Raw genomic sequence first — 17,036 nt, 5'->3', positions numbered from 1 at the left:
CCAATCAGCACTCCAAACTGACATAAGTAACAATAGCAAACCTTAAAATCGCCTTTGTCAGTAACAGGTTCTCGTCAAAATAAGTCAGGATTACTTTATTGCGTCAACACACACAGTCAGTAAAGTCCTGTTCCTTTCCCTTTCGCTGCCCTTTGGAAATGATCAAGAGGGGAGCATAATCAAAGTTGGTGCGAACCAGGCTCTCTTGTATACCTTGCAGCATTTGAAACTCTGCACAATGCTGTATAGAATATTCCTGCTTGCTAATTGCTCATTTAAATTTCTTTTCCCAGAATTAAAAGTCAAATTGTAGGTTTCTGAGAGATGTTTCCATTTATTGGAGCACACTGGGTTACCAATAAAATAAGAAGAGCAGTGTGGACACAAGAACCTGTTAAACAGAATGTGATCTAAGTGGAAAGGTTATGGGCTTTACGACCAGATAGATTTAGGTCAGATCCTGGTTCCCACACTTACACTGTGGGCATTGGCCAACCTCATTTTCACATCTACAAATTGGTGATACTCCATACCTTGCAATGTTCATATGAGGCACAAGTCTAATATATTTGGAAATTGGGCTTTTATTAGTAAATACAAGTTGCTAAGATACAATGATGAGAATTCTTAGGGACATTCTACTTTCTTCTGTCGCTATCAGAACTATGCTTAGTGAGGGAAACATTCCTTTCACCAACTTAGTCTTATTTGGGAACACAGTTATTGTCTCTAAGGGGCTGTGATTTGGCAATGTTACTAGTTGCCTCCCATGCCAAAGGAGAGCAACCCAAGAGAATGAGTAGTAGTCCCTTGAGCTGGTATCTTTCTCTATTGTAGCTCTTCCCACTCTTATTTGTGATGTTCATTACCGCTCTTGAACTCTCATTTAACTGCATTCTGTGTATGCTTCTTAAGGGAAAATTCCATATTACCATGTCATCTTTCTTTTATATTTCCACCACAGTGCCTAGCAGTGTGTCAAATATGTTAATTATTCATTAAGCAAACTTTTGAATTTCTACAATGAGCCAGGCCCTTATTCTAGATGCTGGATACATATCAGTTAATAAAACAATAAAAAATCTATGCCCTGTGGAGCTTAGGTTCTAGTGCACACAGGAAGTACAGTATTCAATTCCTGCTTCATTGAATGGGGCAAAAGGACATTTTATCCTTTTTCTCAATCTCTCACCAATTTAGCTGGAGAATTGAGGCAAGTAATTTAACGGATGTGCTCCCCTGTTTTTCAATGTTTAATATATATACACATATATATACATATTATATATGAGAATCTCCACATCATCTCTGGTTAATCTTCCCCATATAAGTAGTAGTTATGGCCTATTTTAAGAACGTATATTCATTAGTCATATTTGCCTTCAAACTAATAAATATACTATAAATCCAAAGGTTTGATAATAGAATTTTTAATGGTTAAAAAGTAGTCAAAAGAACTATTGAACTATAAAATGAAAATTTATACCATTGCAGGTTTGCCTTTTAATATAGCACAACTAACCTTTAATATACATTTGTAAAAGGCACTATATATTAACAGGATAAAGAACACAAGAAACCAAAACTGAGCCACTTTCTCCAACTTCCTTTTTGTACAAGTGTATACATTTTAAGGCAGATGCTTTTCTGTCCAAATTACAACAAAAGAAAATCAACAGTGTGTTACAAGTTCACATATTCTCAGATTTTTTTCAATACCATTTGCCAGGGTATTTATTTATGATAAAGCATATTAAAACAGTTTTTTCCTAATGAAGCTTAAAGAAGTTGGTGAACAAATTTTTAAAAATTATTTAGAGATTTCATTACAGACCCCTCATAGAAGACATAGAAAAGTCAATCTTTTTTTCTTGTTTCTTCTTTTAGAAATGTCCATATCAATTTATTCACTATGTCAGGTTGTTCTTGCTGAAGCCAATGACTGGCTTCTGACAAAATAGTTAGCCTGAAATAGTTTTTAACATAAATCTTTGTGACTTCAGCCATCTCAACTTCCATAAATGCGTCTTTCTCTCCCCACAGTAGTAGTGTTGGAATGGTCACCATATGATGTCTAAGAGGCAGGCAGCTATAAAAACAAAACACGGGCTTGAGACTCACTGTAAAAGGTAAAATAACATTTTTCCATAATGTTCTTTTAGGCCACACATTCTCAAAGGGGGCAATATTATCACCAAAGGGGTGAAACTTGGTTGTTGACTGAGTGAAAAAAATCTTACTCTTCTTATATATAAACCATGGATATACATACAGTACGTAAACAGATATTAAAATTTCATGGGGTGGGGGGCAATTAGGAAAAAAATGTCTAAGAAGGCTCCTTAGGGAGATGATGATGAAAAATTGGTTGAGAAACACTACATTAGGCAATCAATCTATACAATAAAAAATTTAAAACATTATTTAAGGAAGGGCCCAATAAAATTTTTAATTGGACGAGGCAAGCAAAATATATAATGAAGGCTATAAATTAAATATGAAATTCATCACTCTGTGGAATAATTTGCTTTAAAAGCAGACTGGAATTTCTGCATGATGTGATGAGAGAACTTTAAATGGTGCTACGGTTACTGTTTAAACATATTTTAAATTGTTAGATAACCTCATGCATTTTATATGAAAATTGGAATTGAAAAGGCAGAAAATATATATGAACTGAGCTTTAATATTACATGATACTATATTCACTTTGCAAGAAAATTCTTTTTAAAGCATAAAGTTATTATCATGTATTTTCTTAAATACAGAAAAGTACAAAGAATAAAATCATGCATAATTCCATCATTAAAAGGTAAACTTTTAGTCATTTTCTATGCATATGGTTGAAACCATACTATAAGTACAATGCAATAAATATATACAATTTATACACAGTATACATATGCAATTTCATATTAAATTATAACTTTAGAACTTTCTCATTTCATAAAGTTTTTCAAGAATAATTGTAAAAGATATTATTTTATGGTATAATAACCCATAAATGGCTTTACAATTCTCTTAGAATTGAATATTTAGATTATAGCATCACTTAAAACAAGGGGATGTTTTAAGTGATGCTATAACGGGCCTTTTGTGCCCAAATCTTTGTTGGCATTTCAGATCATTTCTTTGGGCTAGCGCCCTGGAAGTGAAATTCCTAGCTAAAGAGTATAAATATGTTTAAAGCTTTTGACTCCTTCTGCCACGCTGTTTTTCAGAAAGGTGGGTTAGTGTTAATTACACTCCTGTTAACTAAGAATAGAATGAGCATCTAACTAGACACTCTCCAGCACTGACTGACATTTTCGCTTGTTATCAAAAAGCTTGACTTGTGGCTACTTGGGGTTGATAGGATGCTGCTGGAATGTGCGGGACATCACATATGATCCCACGCAAGTGGCCATCATTTGGTTGTAATGCTCCTACAAATTAAGTTCTTTGTGAATGAGTAAGCTGATAGAAAAACATATTCTATACTTAATTATTGATTCATGGATTGCTATACAAACTTGCTAGCCACTTTAATTCTAGAGCTCATAAAATATTCAAAATTAAAACATTTCCTAACAGTTATCTGCATATTTAACAATATCTGAGCATGTAATAATTGAATCAGTAAGGGGAGTTTAAAAAGACCAGTAGTCAAAAAGCAAAGAGAAATATAAATTCTTCACCCAATCAAATTGGGAATAAAAGGGAGGAGTTTCCAGAAAACTAAAAGAATATTCTCTGGTCCTGAGGTTTCAAATTGCTAAATTTTACATGAAATATAAATTACACACAAAACAAAGTATGTACAGTAGCTATAGTTAATAACATTGTATTGCATATTTGTATGTTGCTGAGAGTAGATCTTAAAAGTTCTCATTACAAGGAAAAAATTTTATAACTATGTATGGTGATGGATGTTAGACTTATTGTGGTGATCATTTCGCAATATACACAAATATCAAATCATTACGTTGTACACCTGAAATTAATATAATGTTATACATCAATTATACCACAATAAAAATAAATAAGTAAATAATAAAATAAAACAAAACAAACATTAAATATTTTAAGAGAGGTTTTAGTATGTTAAGCTGAAGAACTTATAGGGAAACACTTGATAAAATATTTCTGATTAACAATGATTAATCTTAGTATAGAAACAATTTGAAAAATCTAAAAAACTATAATAAGTAGTAACAATTATTGCTATATATTATTAATCATTTAACCAAGCAGAATGCATTTTAACATACCTATTTCAAGTAAGTCTGAATTTAACATGTTACTCCTCCAGACTCTGGGTTATCAGTTGATTTGTAAGTATTAAGGCGGCAATTTCCAGAGTGTTATTCACTCCATCATTATTTTTGCATGTGAAAATATTTCATTACTTTGATTAAAAAGATATTGTAGAAAATAATAACACACATAACCACCACTCATCTCAAGAAATAAAACACTGCAAATATAATTACATCTTTCTGCCTACTTTTTCTTTTTCTTTTTTTTTGAGGAAGATTAGCCCTGAGCTAACATCTGCCACCAATCCTCCTCTTTGTGCCGAGGAAGACTGGCCCTGAGCTAACATCCGTGCCCATCTTCCTCTACTATCTATGTGGGACGCCTACCACAGCATGGCTTGCCAAGCGGGGCCATATCTGCACCTGGAATCCCAACCGGTGAACCCCGGGCCACTGAAGCAGAACGTGCGCACTTAACCACTGTGCCACCGGGCCGGCCCCTGCTTACCTTTTCTTAATACCATTTCTTTTCTTCACTTCAAAGTGTGGTCACCAGACTAGCAACATCAGCATCGCCTGTGAACTTGTTGTAAATGCCAGTTCTTGGGCCCATCCCAGACCAACTGCATCGAAAACTCTAGGGATGGGTCTGGCCATCTGGGTTTAACAAGCCCCCCCAGGTGATTCTGATACAAGCTGGAGTGAAGAACCACTGCCTTGGGAACAACGACTAGGTTGAATTTAGTTCTTACCATCCCCATGAATGTTTTTAAACTTTCATTATACGTGTTAGGATCCATCTCCCCCATTCCTCTGGTTTCCTTAAGGGGAGATTTTCCTCAAGCCTTCCTGGATGCTTGCCCCACCGCTGGCTGGTGAGTGACAGTGGTTGGTTCAGGGTTCTGGACTAGGTGGGTCTATCAAATAATGTGTCTTGAGGGTAAGAGGTTTAATCTTTCTCCTCCTCTCTCTACCAGATTAGTGGGAGGCAGAGACCTGAGGGCTGGGGGAGGTGCAGTTTGCGCTGCAATCTTGCCTACAGGTGAACTGTTCTGAAGTCTAGACTAGCGGTAGGGAGTAAGCAAGACCATTTAGTTCTTATATTAAGCTATAGCCTTCAATCTATTTTATCAACAATTAAGGTGATATTTTGGTTTTCATCTGCCGACTCTTGTTTGATTTCTCAACTAGTTCAGAAATTAGGCAGGAAAAATGGGTGCTATTTGTCAGATGCCCCCAAATACACTACATATATTTCTATAAACAGTATATAGAGGTGTTTTGCATTTTTAAACTTGATTAAATAGTATCATACTGCTCATATCCTTCCATAATTAGCTTTTGTGACAACATATTTTTAAGATTTATCCATTGATTGTGCACGTAGTTCTACTTCATTCATTTTCACTCTTGTATAGAATTCCATCACGTGACTATACCACAGTTGATCCATTCTCTTGTTAATGGACATTTAAAATTTTCCAATTACTTTGATAATTCCAATAATGTTTAACCCAATCTTATACATGTCCACTTGTGCATATGTGGAAGAGTTTCCTTACAGTATATCCCAGAAACAGAATTGCTTCCTCAGAGAGTATGCACACCTTCAACCTTACTCGATATTGTCAAGTCATTTTCCAAACTGATTGTATGCTCCACAAGCAGCATATGAGAAGTCACTTTGCTCCACATCATCGCCAACACTTATCAAAAGCTGAAATTCTTTCCAATCACCTGAGTGTAAAATACTCTTTGTTTACCTAGTGTAGTACAGACTGCTCCCCAAAACTTCTTCCATTCCACTACAGTGATAGAAAACCAATGTTCAGCTGGACGAAGGGCCACCCAGAATAAAGACTAGCTACATTTCCCGGGCTTCTTGCAGCAAGCTGAGGATATGCGGTTTACAAGAAATTATTTGGGCAGCTTTTAAGTTGTGTCCAGTATGCCCTCCCCTTCTCCTTTCCCACTTTCCACTGACTGAAATGCAGACATGGTGGTGAAACATCTTGGACCACACAGACAAGGGCAGCACCCTAGGGAGGCAGAACAAGAAGATAGGAAGTGCCTAATCTCTGACCCAACACTGACAGACAGCTTTGTTGATTTCATGAAACAGCCACCGCACCAGCATAGACTTTTACTTCTGAAAGAAATAAATTTCTATCTTTTCTAATATCACTCTTATTTTAGGTCTCTATTACAAGCAGTAAAACCTATGTTCTATATCTGACTACTAGGAAGCTTGACCATTTTTCATGCAATTGACCATTAGATTCTTCTTCTGTGAATTGTCTTTTCACATCCTGTACTCATTTTTCAATTGGGCTACGTTTTTCTTATTAATTTGGAGGTATTCTTTATAAACTCTAGATATTATTAATTCACGATTGTGTATTGCAAAGAACTTCTCCCTATCTGAAGTTGTCATATCATTTTATCATATCTTTTGATATATAAATGTTTTTAATTTTAATGTAGTCAAATTTATTGGTCTCCTTCATAATTTGAGCTGTTTGTGTCATTTTAAAAATCTTTACTACCTGAGGTCATGAAAGTTTTCTCTTATATTATTTTTCAGGCATTTGAAAGTTTAGCTTATTGTATACAGGTTTTTTATTTCCCTAAAGTTTTGGGGGATTTTTTTTGGTTTGGTAAAAGATAAGGATCAATTTTATTCTATATGGATATCCAATTGTTCCAAAAAAAAAAATGTATTGATCTTTTCAAATCATTTGGTTTAAAATGCTGTCTGTCATACCAAGTTCCCATATATGTGGTTCCATTTTTGGGCTTTCCTCTTTGTTCCATTAGTTAAGTTGTCTCTCCCAGAGTCAACACCATATTCTATTTATTTATTTATTTATCTTTGGTGAGGAAGATTGGCCCTGAGCTAGCATCTGATGCCAATCTTCCACTTTTTGCTTGAGGAAGATTGTTGCTGAGCTAACATCTGTGCCAGTCTTCCTCTATTTTGTATGTGGGATGCTGCCATAGCACGGCTTGAATGAGTGGTGTGTTGATCCACGCCTGGGATCCTATCCCATGAACCCCGGGCTGCCCAAGCAGAGCGTGTGAACTTAACCACTATGCCACTGGGTTGGCCCCTAATTTTCCTGCTTTATACAATCCTTGTCTTGTTTTGGTATGAAAGTTTTATAACAGCCTCACAAAATGAGCTGAAGCATATACATTCTTTTTATAATGTCTGAAAGAGTCTATTTTAAGAATGAGATTTTCTGTGGTAGAACTTGAGGTAAAACCACCTAGGCCTATTTGTGTGGGTGTGTATTTGTAGGTGTGTGTTATGTAGCTATGCTTTACATTAATAATCCAATTTCTTTAATGGCTGTGTCTATTCAGGTTTTCTAATTTTTCATGAGTCAGTTTTGGGTGCTATATTTTTCTTAAAAACTGCCCATTTTGTGAAAGTTCTCAAACTTGTCAACCTAAATTTTATATTTTAATGTCTGTTATGTCTGTAGTTATGTCTATTTTCTGCTCCCTAATATTGTTTATTCATTTTTTTAACCAATCTTGCCAAAAGTTTATCTATATTAACAGTCTTCAAAGAATCTGCTTTTGGTTGTGTTGATTCTGTTATGTCTTTGTTTTTGATTGTATTAATTTCTTATCTAATTTAAATTATTTTCCTTCTAATTTATTTTTGTTTACATCTTGTTCTATTCCTCTCTTCTTTTTTTTTTTTTTAAAGATTTTATTTTTTTCCTTTTTCTCCCCAAAGCCCCCAGGTACATAGTTGCATATTCTTAGTTGTGGGTCCTTCCAGTTGCGGCATGCGGGACGCCGCCTCAGCGTGGCCCGACGAGCAGTGCCATGTCCGCGCCCAGGACTCGAACCGACGAAACACTGGGCCACCTGCAGTGGAGCGCGCGAACTCAACCACTCGGCCACGGGGCCAGCCCCCCTCTCTTCTTAAATTGGACACTTAGCTCACTAATTTTCAATTTTCTTCTCTACTAGAAGCATGGAAAGCTATAAATATTTTTCCTAAGTATTGTTTAACTGTATTCCACATATTTGATATTATCATTTTTTTCAAAATTTTTACTGATTTCCATTATGATTTTTTTGATCCATGAGTAATTTAGAAGTTTTTAAAATTTCTGAATATATGGAGTTTTCTAAAAGTTTGTTGTTGTTGTTAATTGCTAACTGCAGTATGTCAGAGAAGACAATCTATACGATATGGTTAAGACTTGCTTTATAGTCCAGTATGTACTCAACCTTTGCAAACAGTCTATGTGATTAAAAATACTGCATTTTCTAATTGTTGGGTGCAGGATTCTAGAATTGTTCATCAGATCAAAGATGTCAATCAGGTTGTTCAAATCTTCCATATCCTTAATTTTTTTCTGCTTGCTGATGAACTTCTGAGAGAGGTGAGCTAAAATCTCCAATAGTAATTGTAGATTTGTCATTTTTCCTTGTAAGTCTGCGAGTTTTTGCTTTATGATTTGGTGCTTTGTTATAAATTTAGACTTGTTTATCTTTTTGTAGGCTACGTCCTATAGCTAGTTAGATTCCTAGTTCATTCTGGCTCCTTCGCTCCAAATTTTGGACAGTCCCTGGACGAGGCTATGGTCCTGGGGAGCCTTAGAGGTATGAAGGTGATTTTCACACCTGAGTATAATGTACTATACTTTTATAGTCATTATATATTGTATAACCCTATTTTTAATGATGTACTTGGCCTTGATTACCCTATGTAAAGAACAGTCAGAGGGGGTCAGTTGAGCTTCCAGAAGGTCCCAAGTGATCTTCATTCACCCAGCTAGATTTAACCTACCATAATCTAGTTAAAAACCATCTTTCACCTTTATATAAAATTGTGAGTTTTGGCTTTCACAGGTCTGCTTTCTCTCTCTCTCTCTCTCTTTCTCTCTCTATCTCTCTCCTTGTTAATTAACAGGATTCTAGAGATTACCCTTGGGAACGCAGGTCCTCCTAATGAACAGTTGATAGTAAAAGAACCTCAGAAAAATCAGAATATTTTCCCTCTTTCCTTATAACTACTTAAAACATACTGTTTGCATCACAAAGCTAGCTCTGATAAAGGGACAAATTGAGAACTTTTTAAACTATCATTCTTATCTCCTGTCCAAAATTCAGACTTGTGTGAAAATGTGTCATTCTCTCTATTTTCTCTTAAATAACTGTCTTTACAAATGTTATTTGTAAAAAACAAACAACAAAACATGGACTTCAAACAATGTTGCTACATCCTATAAAATGTATAGCCTATATACCTATAGCCTCTGCCTGTAACCTCTGCCTTTCTAATCATTGCCTGGCTTGATAAATTGTTACCTACCAACACCTTTTAAATTAATATCACCATTTTGCCAAAGATATATAGATATATTTATATTTGTAAATTTTGTTGTTGTTAGTCTAAAAAGAAGATTTGGATATAGCTCTTCTCTCCTCATTCATACAATCTCAGGGCTCCCCGTGGATTCCATATTCAAAGAGTTTGTGGGATTTTGTTTTATTCAAAATAAAACCTGCTATAATCATGGAAAAACATTCCTTGCACATGGATTGGAAGAATAAACATAGTTAAAATGTCCATACTACCTAAAGCAATATACAGATTCAATGCTATCCCAATCAGAATCCCAAGAACATTCTTCACAGAAATTGAACAAACAACCCTAAAATTCATATGGGGGAACAAAAGACCACTAATTGCTAAAGCAATCCTGAGCAAGAAAAACAAAGCCGGCGGAATCACAATCCCCGATTTCAAAACATACTACAAAGCTACAGTGATCAAAACAGCATGGTACTGGTACAAAAACAGGTCCACAGATCAATGGAACAGAATTGAAAGCCCAGAGATAAAACCACACATCTATGGACAGCTAATCTTCGACAAAGGAGCAGAGGGCCTACAATGGAGAAAAGAAAGTCTCTTCAACAAATGGTGCTGGGAAAACTGGACAGCCACATGCAAAAGATTGAAAATCGACCATTCTTTTTCACCACACACCAAAATAAACTCAAAATGGATCAAAGACCTAAAGATTAGGCCTGAGACAATAAGTCTTTTGGAAGAGAATATAGGCAGTACACTCTTTGACATCAGTTTCAAAAGAATCTTTTCGGACACTGTAACTCCTCAGTTGAGGGAAACAATAGAAAGAATAAACAAATGGGACTTCATCAGACTAAAGAGCTTCTTCAAGGCAAGGGAAAACAGAATTGAAACAAAAAAACAGCTCACTAATTGGGAAAAAATATTTACAAGCCACTTATCCGACAAAGGGTTAATCTCCATAATATACAAAGAACTCACACTGCTTAACAACAAAAAAACAAACAACCCGATCAAAAAATGGGCAGAGGACATGAACAGACATTTCTCAAAAGAAGATATGAATATGGCCAATAGACACATGAAAAGATGTTCATCATCGCTAATCATCAGGGAAATGCAAATCAAAACTACACTAAGATATCACCTTACCCCCGTTAGATTGGCAAAAACATCCAAAACCAAGAACGACAAATGTTGGAGAGGTTGTGGAGAAAGAGGAACCCTCATACACTGTTGGTGGGAATGCAAACTGGTACAGCCACTATGGAAAACAGTATGGAGATTTCTCAAAAAGTTAAAAATAGAAATACCCTATGACCCAGCCATCCCATTACTGGGTATCTATCCTAAGAACCTGATATCAGATATCTCAAGAGTCCGTTGCACCCCTATGTTCATCGCAGCATCATTTACAATAGCCAAGACGTGGAACCAGCCTACATGCCCAGAAACTGATGATTGGATAAAGAAGATGTGGTATATATACACAATGGAATACTACTCAGCCATAAAAAAAGACGAAATTGGCCCATTCACAACAATGTGGATGGACCTCGAGGGCATTATGTTAAGCGAAATAAGTCAGTCAGAGAAAGACGAACTCTATATGACTCCACTCATAGGTGGAAATTAGTATATTGAGAAGGAGATCTGATCGGTGGTTACCAGGGAAAAGGGGGGGTGGGGGGAGGGTACAGAGGGGGAAGTGGTGTACCCACAACATGACTAACAAAAATGTACAACTGAAATTTCACAAGCTTGTAATCCATCATAACATTAATAAAAAAAAAAAAAAAAAAAACCTGCTATAATCCTCTTACTTTCCACCATTTTGTGTCCTTATGCTTTGTGATTCAATCCAATCTGATATTTTGTTTTTAACTGGCAAGTTTAACATATTAATATTTATTGTACTTTCTGACCTATTGAATTTTTTTAACATCTTAGTTTGTGATTTCTATTTACCCTGCTTTGCTCCCTTTTTCTCCTTTCCTGCTTTTTGAATTGACAGTTTTCTTGTACCCCTCTACTGGTTTGGAAATAATACATTCTATTTTTATTTTTTTATTTTATTAGAAAAAAATTCTTAGCATATATGTATATGAATGTTTCTAATTTTTCTCTCTATTTATCTATATGATTTCTAATTCTATCCTACATGTCAAATATAACCTGTCTTTCATATTTTTACTTCTTTACCTCTCTAAGCTATATTCTAGGTAATTTTTTCAGATCTATCTTCCAATTCATAATTCTCTTTAGCTTGTCTGATCTTCCATTTAACTTACCTAAAGGAATTTTAGATGTTAACCGCCATATTTTTCATTTCTAGAAGTTCCTTTGGTTCTTTTTTCAGCTCTTTCCAGCCTGTCTTGATATTTTCTTATTCTTTTCTCCTATTTTTTATTCTTTGTTATATTTAATGATTTAAACATACTTTAAAGTCTCTGTTAGTTCTAGTATTTGAAATTTGTAGGCGTTCTGCTGCAATTGTATTCTGACTCACTAACGGTTGATTGGTATTTTTTGGTAATTTGGATTATGAACTCATCTTCAAGGGACTTTATCTGTGGAAATATTGTGAGTCTGAGCTGAGATTTATCCACGAGAGATTCTGTCTTTGTTTCTGCCAGGCTTCCTAGGAAGTGTCATCAGCCCAAAATGATGTTAAAATATAATTTTTTCCCTGAGAATTCTAGTATTATGGAGATAGCATAAATTCAAGCCGCTAAACCTTTTCAAGGCAGGCGATGGCTGCCAGTTCTCAAGGGAAATCCTTTTCTCCTATCTAGAGTCCAGATCCAAACAGACAAACCTCCATGTCTTATCTTTCACACTATACTTTCTCCCTAGACAATATCTTCTGAAATGAAAGCCTCATTTGGCTCTGTCAGTGACTCCAAGATTTTTCATATCTTCATCCAGATTCTCTCCTCTGCATTCCAGACCCTAGTATCCAACTGCCTATTTGAATATCTAAAGCACCCCTTCAAACTCAACTAGTCTAAGATGAATAAAATTCATGACTTTCTCCTCAGAACTAATTCTCTTCTAGTATTTTCTATCTCAGTGAATGGTATGACTATCCATACAGTTGTTCATGCCACCCATGACATCCCTCTTCTTCTCATCCTCCCATCCAACCCATCACCAACGCCTGTCAATTTTACCTCTTAAATATCTCTTCAATCTACCCACTTTCTCCATCTCCACTGCCTTCAGACTAGTTTAAGCTACCTCATCTTTAGTCTGGACTGCCATAGTTTCCTCACATTCACTTCTCCAATACATTCTCCATACTGAGTGAATTTATCCAAATACACATTGGATTGTTTCTCTGTTCAGCTTGAAACTCTCATTCACTGGCTTCACATTTATGGCTCTTAAGTCTTTAACATGATCTACTTGGCTCTGCACGACCAGCTGCTGCCTACATCTCAGACTCGTTCTCTTCTTCCCACCCTCACTTTCTGTGCTCCAGCCAACTGGTCCTCATCCTGTTACTGAAAATCACAACCTTCCATCTTCCCACACAGCTTTGGTACATGCTGTTTCCTTTTTCTGGAATGCCAACCTCCCTACCCCCAACTTTATCTAGTCAATATCTAACTTATCCTTCATCTCTTTGTTCAAACATCATTTCTTTGGTTCTCATCCCTTTCTTTCAAAGTCTTTATGTTAGTTTATAACCATATATTTATTACTGTGGCTATTTGCTTGATGTCTGTTTTCCCCACTCAGCTACAAGTTTTGTGAAATCAGGGACCTTGTCTAGTTTTGCTCATTACTGTATCCTGAGTGATGTCATAGCCTAGAACATAGAAAGTGCTTAATAAATATTTCTTGAATGAATAAATGATCATTACAAAATATAACTAAAAATATCCATCTATTCACAATAATCCAAAGGGAGAGAAGAAGTGGAGAGGGTTATGGATAAAACAAGTGACAGCTACGTGGGGGATCCATTATATTAGTCTCTCTACTTTTCCATATGTTTGAAATTTTCCATAAAAAAAGATTATGCAACTTACAAAATCAGAATACTATTTGAGTCTTTGGATAAGTGGTGAACCTAATCTGAAAAATAAAATATTGTCTCTTTGGGGAATGAGTATTTTATTTAACTAAAAATAAATTATACTGACCTGAAGATATTTCGATAATGGTTAATCGGACCACTTAATGCTCCGGGCTGGGAAAAGACATAAATATAAGCTTCAAGATCTTCTCTTGTTAATCGACATCCTTTCCTTCCAATGCCAGTACTGTGACTGGTAAACAGATGTTTCAAAGCCTAATTTAAGTGAAAATAGAATAATTAAAACTTTTTAGTTACCTAATAATAAACTCAATCTTTGGCTTTTGGAAGAGAATGATGATCAGTATGCAGTGACAATTCCCAGTTTCTGCTCCAGCCAGGTTGGAGACCTCATTGTTTATAAACACATTTTCCACATTTCTGCTTTTCTGGCTTTATTTTAATAGTCCTCCCTTCAAATCCCCCATGCACACGTCACCCTTATGAAAAGCATCATGGCTTCTTGGTGCCTATTCACATTCTACAAGACTCAGCTCACGTACTCTCGCTACCTTCAAGCCTTCCCTAATATTCTAGCTCATAGCAGTTTATCTGTTTACTGACAACCAATCCACTTCCCCCAAAGGTGTTCAAACGTCTTTTGGCCACAACCTAGGGTAACAAACACATTTTACATCATGATCCAGTTCATACTCCTACATATATATTTCTTTCTTTTTTTTTTTTTTTGAGTAAGCCTGGCCCTGAGCTAACATCCGTGCCCATCTTCCTCTACTTTATATGTGGGACGCCTACCAGAGCATGGTGTGCCAAGTGGTGCCATGTCCGCACCCGGGATCCGAACCGGCGAACACCGGGCTGCCACAGCGGAACATGCGCACTTAACCACTGTGCCACCAGGCCGGCCCCTACATATATATTTCTGAAACAAAAGTTTAGAGCCCTTACCCTTATTACAGTGTTTCTGACATTTTCCATTCAATTCTGTTCTACTTTATTTTTAAAAATTCGAATTGCAGCTACTGAATTGATTTCATGACTCACTAATGGGTCCCCACCCACAATTTGAAAAACATTGCTCTATACCAGCATTTCTCAAAGTGTGGATCTAAACCACCTGCTTCAGAATCATTGGAATTCTTGTTTAAGATTCAGATCCCTCAACCCCAAAATACACTTGCAAAAATATGAAATGACATATGCAGGAGGTGATTAATGGCAACATTATTTGTAATAGAAAAAGACTGGAAACAAATTAAATGTCCATCAGCGGGAGGTTGGTTGAATAAACTGTGGTATAGCCACAAAATGGTATATTATGTGTTCTTAGTACTCCAAGAAAAGTTGGTGACAATCTGTATGCTGATATGACATGATCTCCAGGGCATATTGTTAAGTGAAAAAATAAAAACCAAACAGTAGATGTGGAAAATTTTTTATAGAAGAATTCCCGTTAATAAAAGCAGAATGAATGATAAAATTAGAAAATAACCATTTTTCACACCCTAATAAAATAATGGACCTAGGCATGATGATCAAGGTATGCTGAAATTATTTGGTAAAGGTTGTTGAGAAATTTGGACAGGCTGACCACTCGTGAGCTTATTGGTCAGTGTTAGCATTACTAAATCTGGGACAACCAGACATTACGTGCTTCCCTGATGTGATGTATTTGGAAATACCGCGTTTTAAAAAGCACTACTTTTGGGCCGGCCCTGTGGCTGAGTGGTTAAGTTCCCCCGGCTCGGCTTCGGTGGCCCAGAGTTTTGCCTGTTTGGATCCCGGGCGCAGATATGGCACTGCTCATCAGGCCATGGTGAGGTGGCATCCCACATGCCACAACTAGAAGGACCCACAACAAGAATATACAACTATGTGCTGGTGGGATTTGGGGAGAAAAAGCAATTAAAAAGAAAGAAAGAAAGAAAGAAAGAAAGAAAGATTGGCAACAGTTGTTAGCTCAGGTGCCAATCTTTAAAAAAAAAAAAAAGCACTACTTTTAAAGTATTCTTGTCAAATTAAAATTCAATCTAATCGAGCTTCCAGATCAGCAGCACCTATGCAGTAGGAAAAACAAAGGTTAGCAGAAGAAGTTAAATAACACCATGATGAAGCAGTCAACCAAATCCAAAACGTGGATCATTCCTCAGGACAAATGGCCAAATTTCTTCAATAAAAAGTAGTGTTAAAAAACAAAGAAAGAAGGAACTGTTATGGGTTTCAAAAGCCACAACAACCAAATACAATGTAGACCTTGTTTGGCTCCTGATTCAAACAAATGAAGTATAAAGACAGTTGAGACAGTTAAAGAAATCTGAGTGGGTATTAAACAATATTAGTGAATTGTTGTTCCTTTTTTTTAGGTTTGATAATGGCATTGGGGTTATGAAAAAGTCTTCATCTGTTAGAGATAGACGCAGAAGTATTTCCAGGTAAAATAATATCATGTCCTTTTTTAACCTCCCTAAATATCTAACACTCTGTTGAACATACAAGAAGCATTCAATAAATTTCTGAGAAATAGACACTGCATATGACTCTGGTGTCAGGGTGTATGGTACATCAGTACCTGCATGCTTATGTTGTTTTGGCGGTGTTGTTTATCACCAAGGGCTTCCACTTTCGCTGCTATCAAACTCTGTCACCTAGTATTCATATTCCCCCATCTCCCCCGGGATGTTCTCGAAAAAGAGGTATGCCTGTAGGGACACAGACTCTCACAAAAAATTGAACAGCCAGGCACTCAAATAAACAAACAGAGTCTGTATAAATAAGTAAGCCTACAGATGAGTCCTTAGAAGTACTTATTAAGTTTTAGTACTTGTCTATTTTTCTTTCTTAAGGATGGACTTTAATTTAAAACGTTTTTCAGGGGCCGGCCTGGTGGTGTAGTAGTTAAGTTCATGCACTCCACTTCAGCAGCCCTGGGTTTGCAGGTTCAGATCCTGGGCGCAGACCTAGCACCACTTATCAAGCCATGCTGTGGCGGCATGCCACATAAAATAGAGGAAGATTGGCAACAGCTGTTAGCTCAGGGCTACTCTTCCTCACAAAACAAACAAATAAAGTAAATAAATAAATGCTTGGGGAAAAAAAGAGTATCTACATAAATTATTAAAAAAATAAAAGAAAAGAAAATGTTTTTCATTAATAATAATATATTATTCGTTTTACTTAACTTTTTCTTTGCGTAGGAGGAAATGCCCAATACAGTGCACAGTATGTAACAGATGTATAATAATAAATGATTATTTAAAACAAATCAAAACAACATAAGCAGAACCAGTTCTTTTTTTTTTTAGCACGTCAGTCTATATTTTATTTTTAACTTCCTAAATTTTGTCATACTATTGAGCACCAGTCTTCATTATTTTTATTGAGGTATAATTGACATATAACATTATATTAG

At 36.0% G+C, this 17,036-nt stretch overlaps 1 protein-coding gene across 1 annotated transcript in view; it reads right to left on the bottom strand.

Annotated features, from left to right (window-relative positions):
• Positions 1-1,416: 1,416 nt before the first annotated feature.
• The window catches only part of EPHX4 (epoxide hydrolase 4), a 32,052-nt gene continuing 16,432 nt past the window's right edge, over positions 1,417-17,036 (bottom strand). The window contains exons 6-7 of the mRNA XM_014865233.3: positions 13,734-13,882; positions 1,417-2,089 (exon numbers count right to left, since the gene is read on the bottom strand). Coding sequence (XP_014720719.1) covers positions 1,858-2,089; positions 13,734-13,882 — 381 coding nt within the window. The 3' untranslated portion in view covers positions 1,417-1,857. The remainder of the gene's footprint in view (positions 2,090-13,733; positions 13,883-17,036) is intronic.

The sequence above is a fragment of the Equus asinus genome, chromosome 16, assembly GCF_041296235.1.
Source record: "Equus asinus isolate D_3611 breed Donkey chromosome 16, EquAss-T2T_v2, whole genome shotgun sequence".
Lineage (NCBI taxonomy): Eukaryota > Metazoa > Chordata > Mammalia > Perissodactyla > Equidae > Equus > Equus asinus.
The sequence above is the reverse complement of the archived record's forward strand: the minus strand, read 5'-3'. Positions and strand labels throughout refer to the sequence as shown.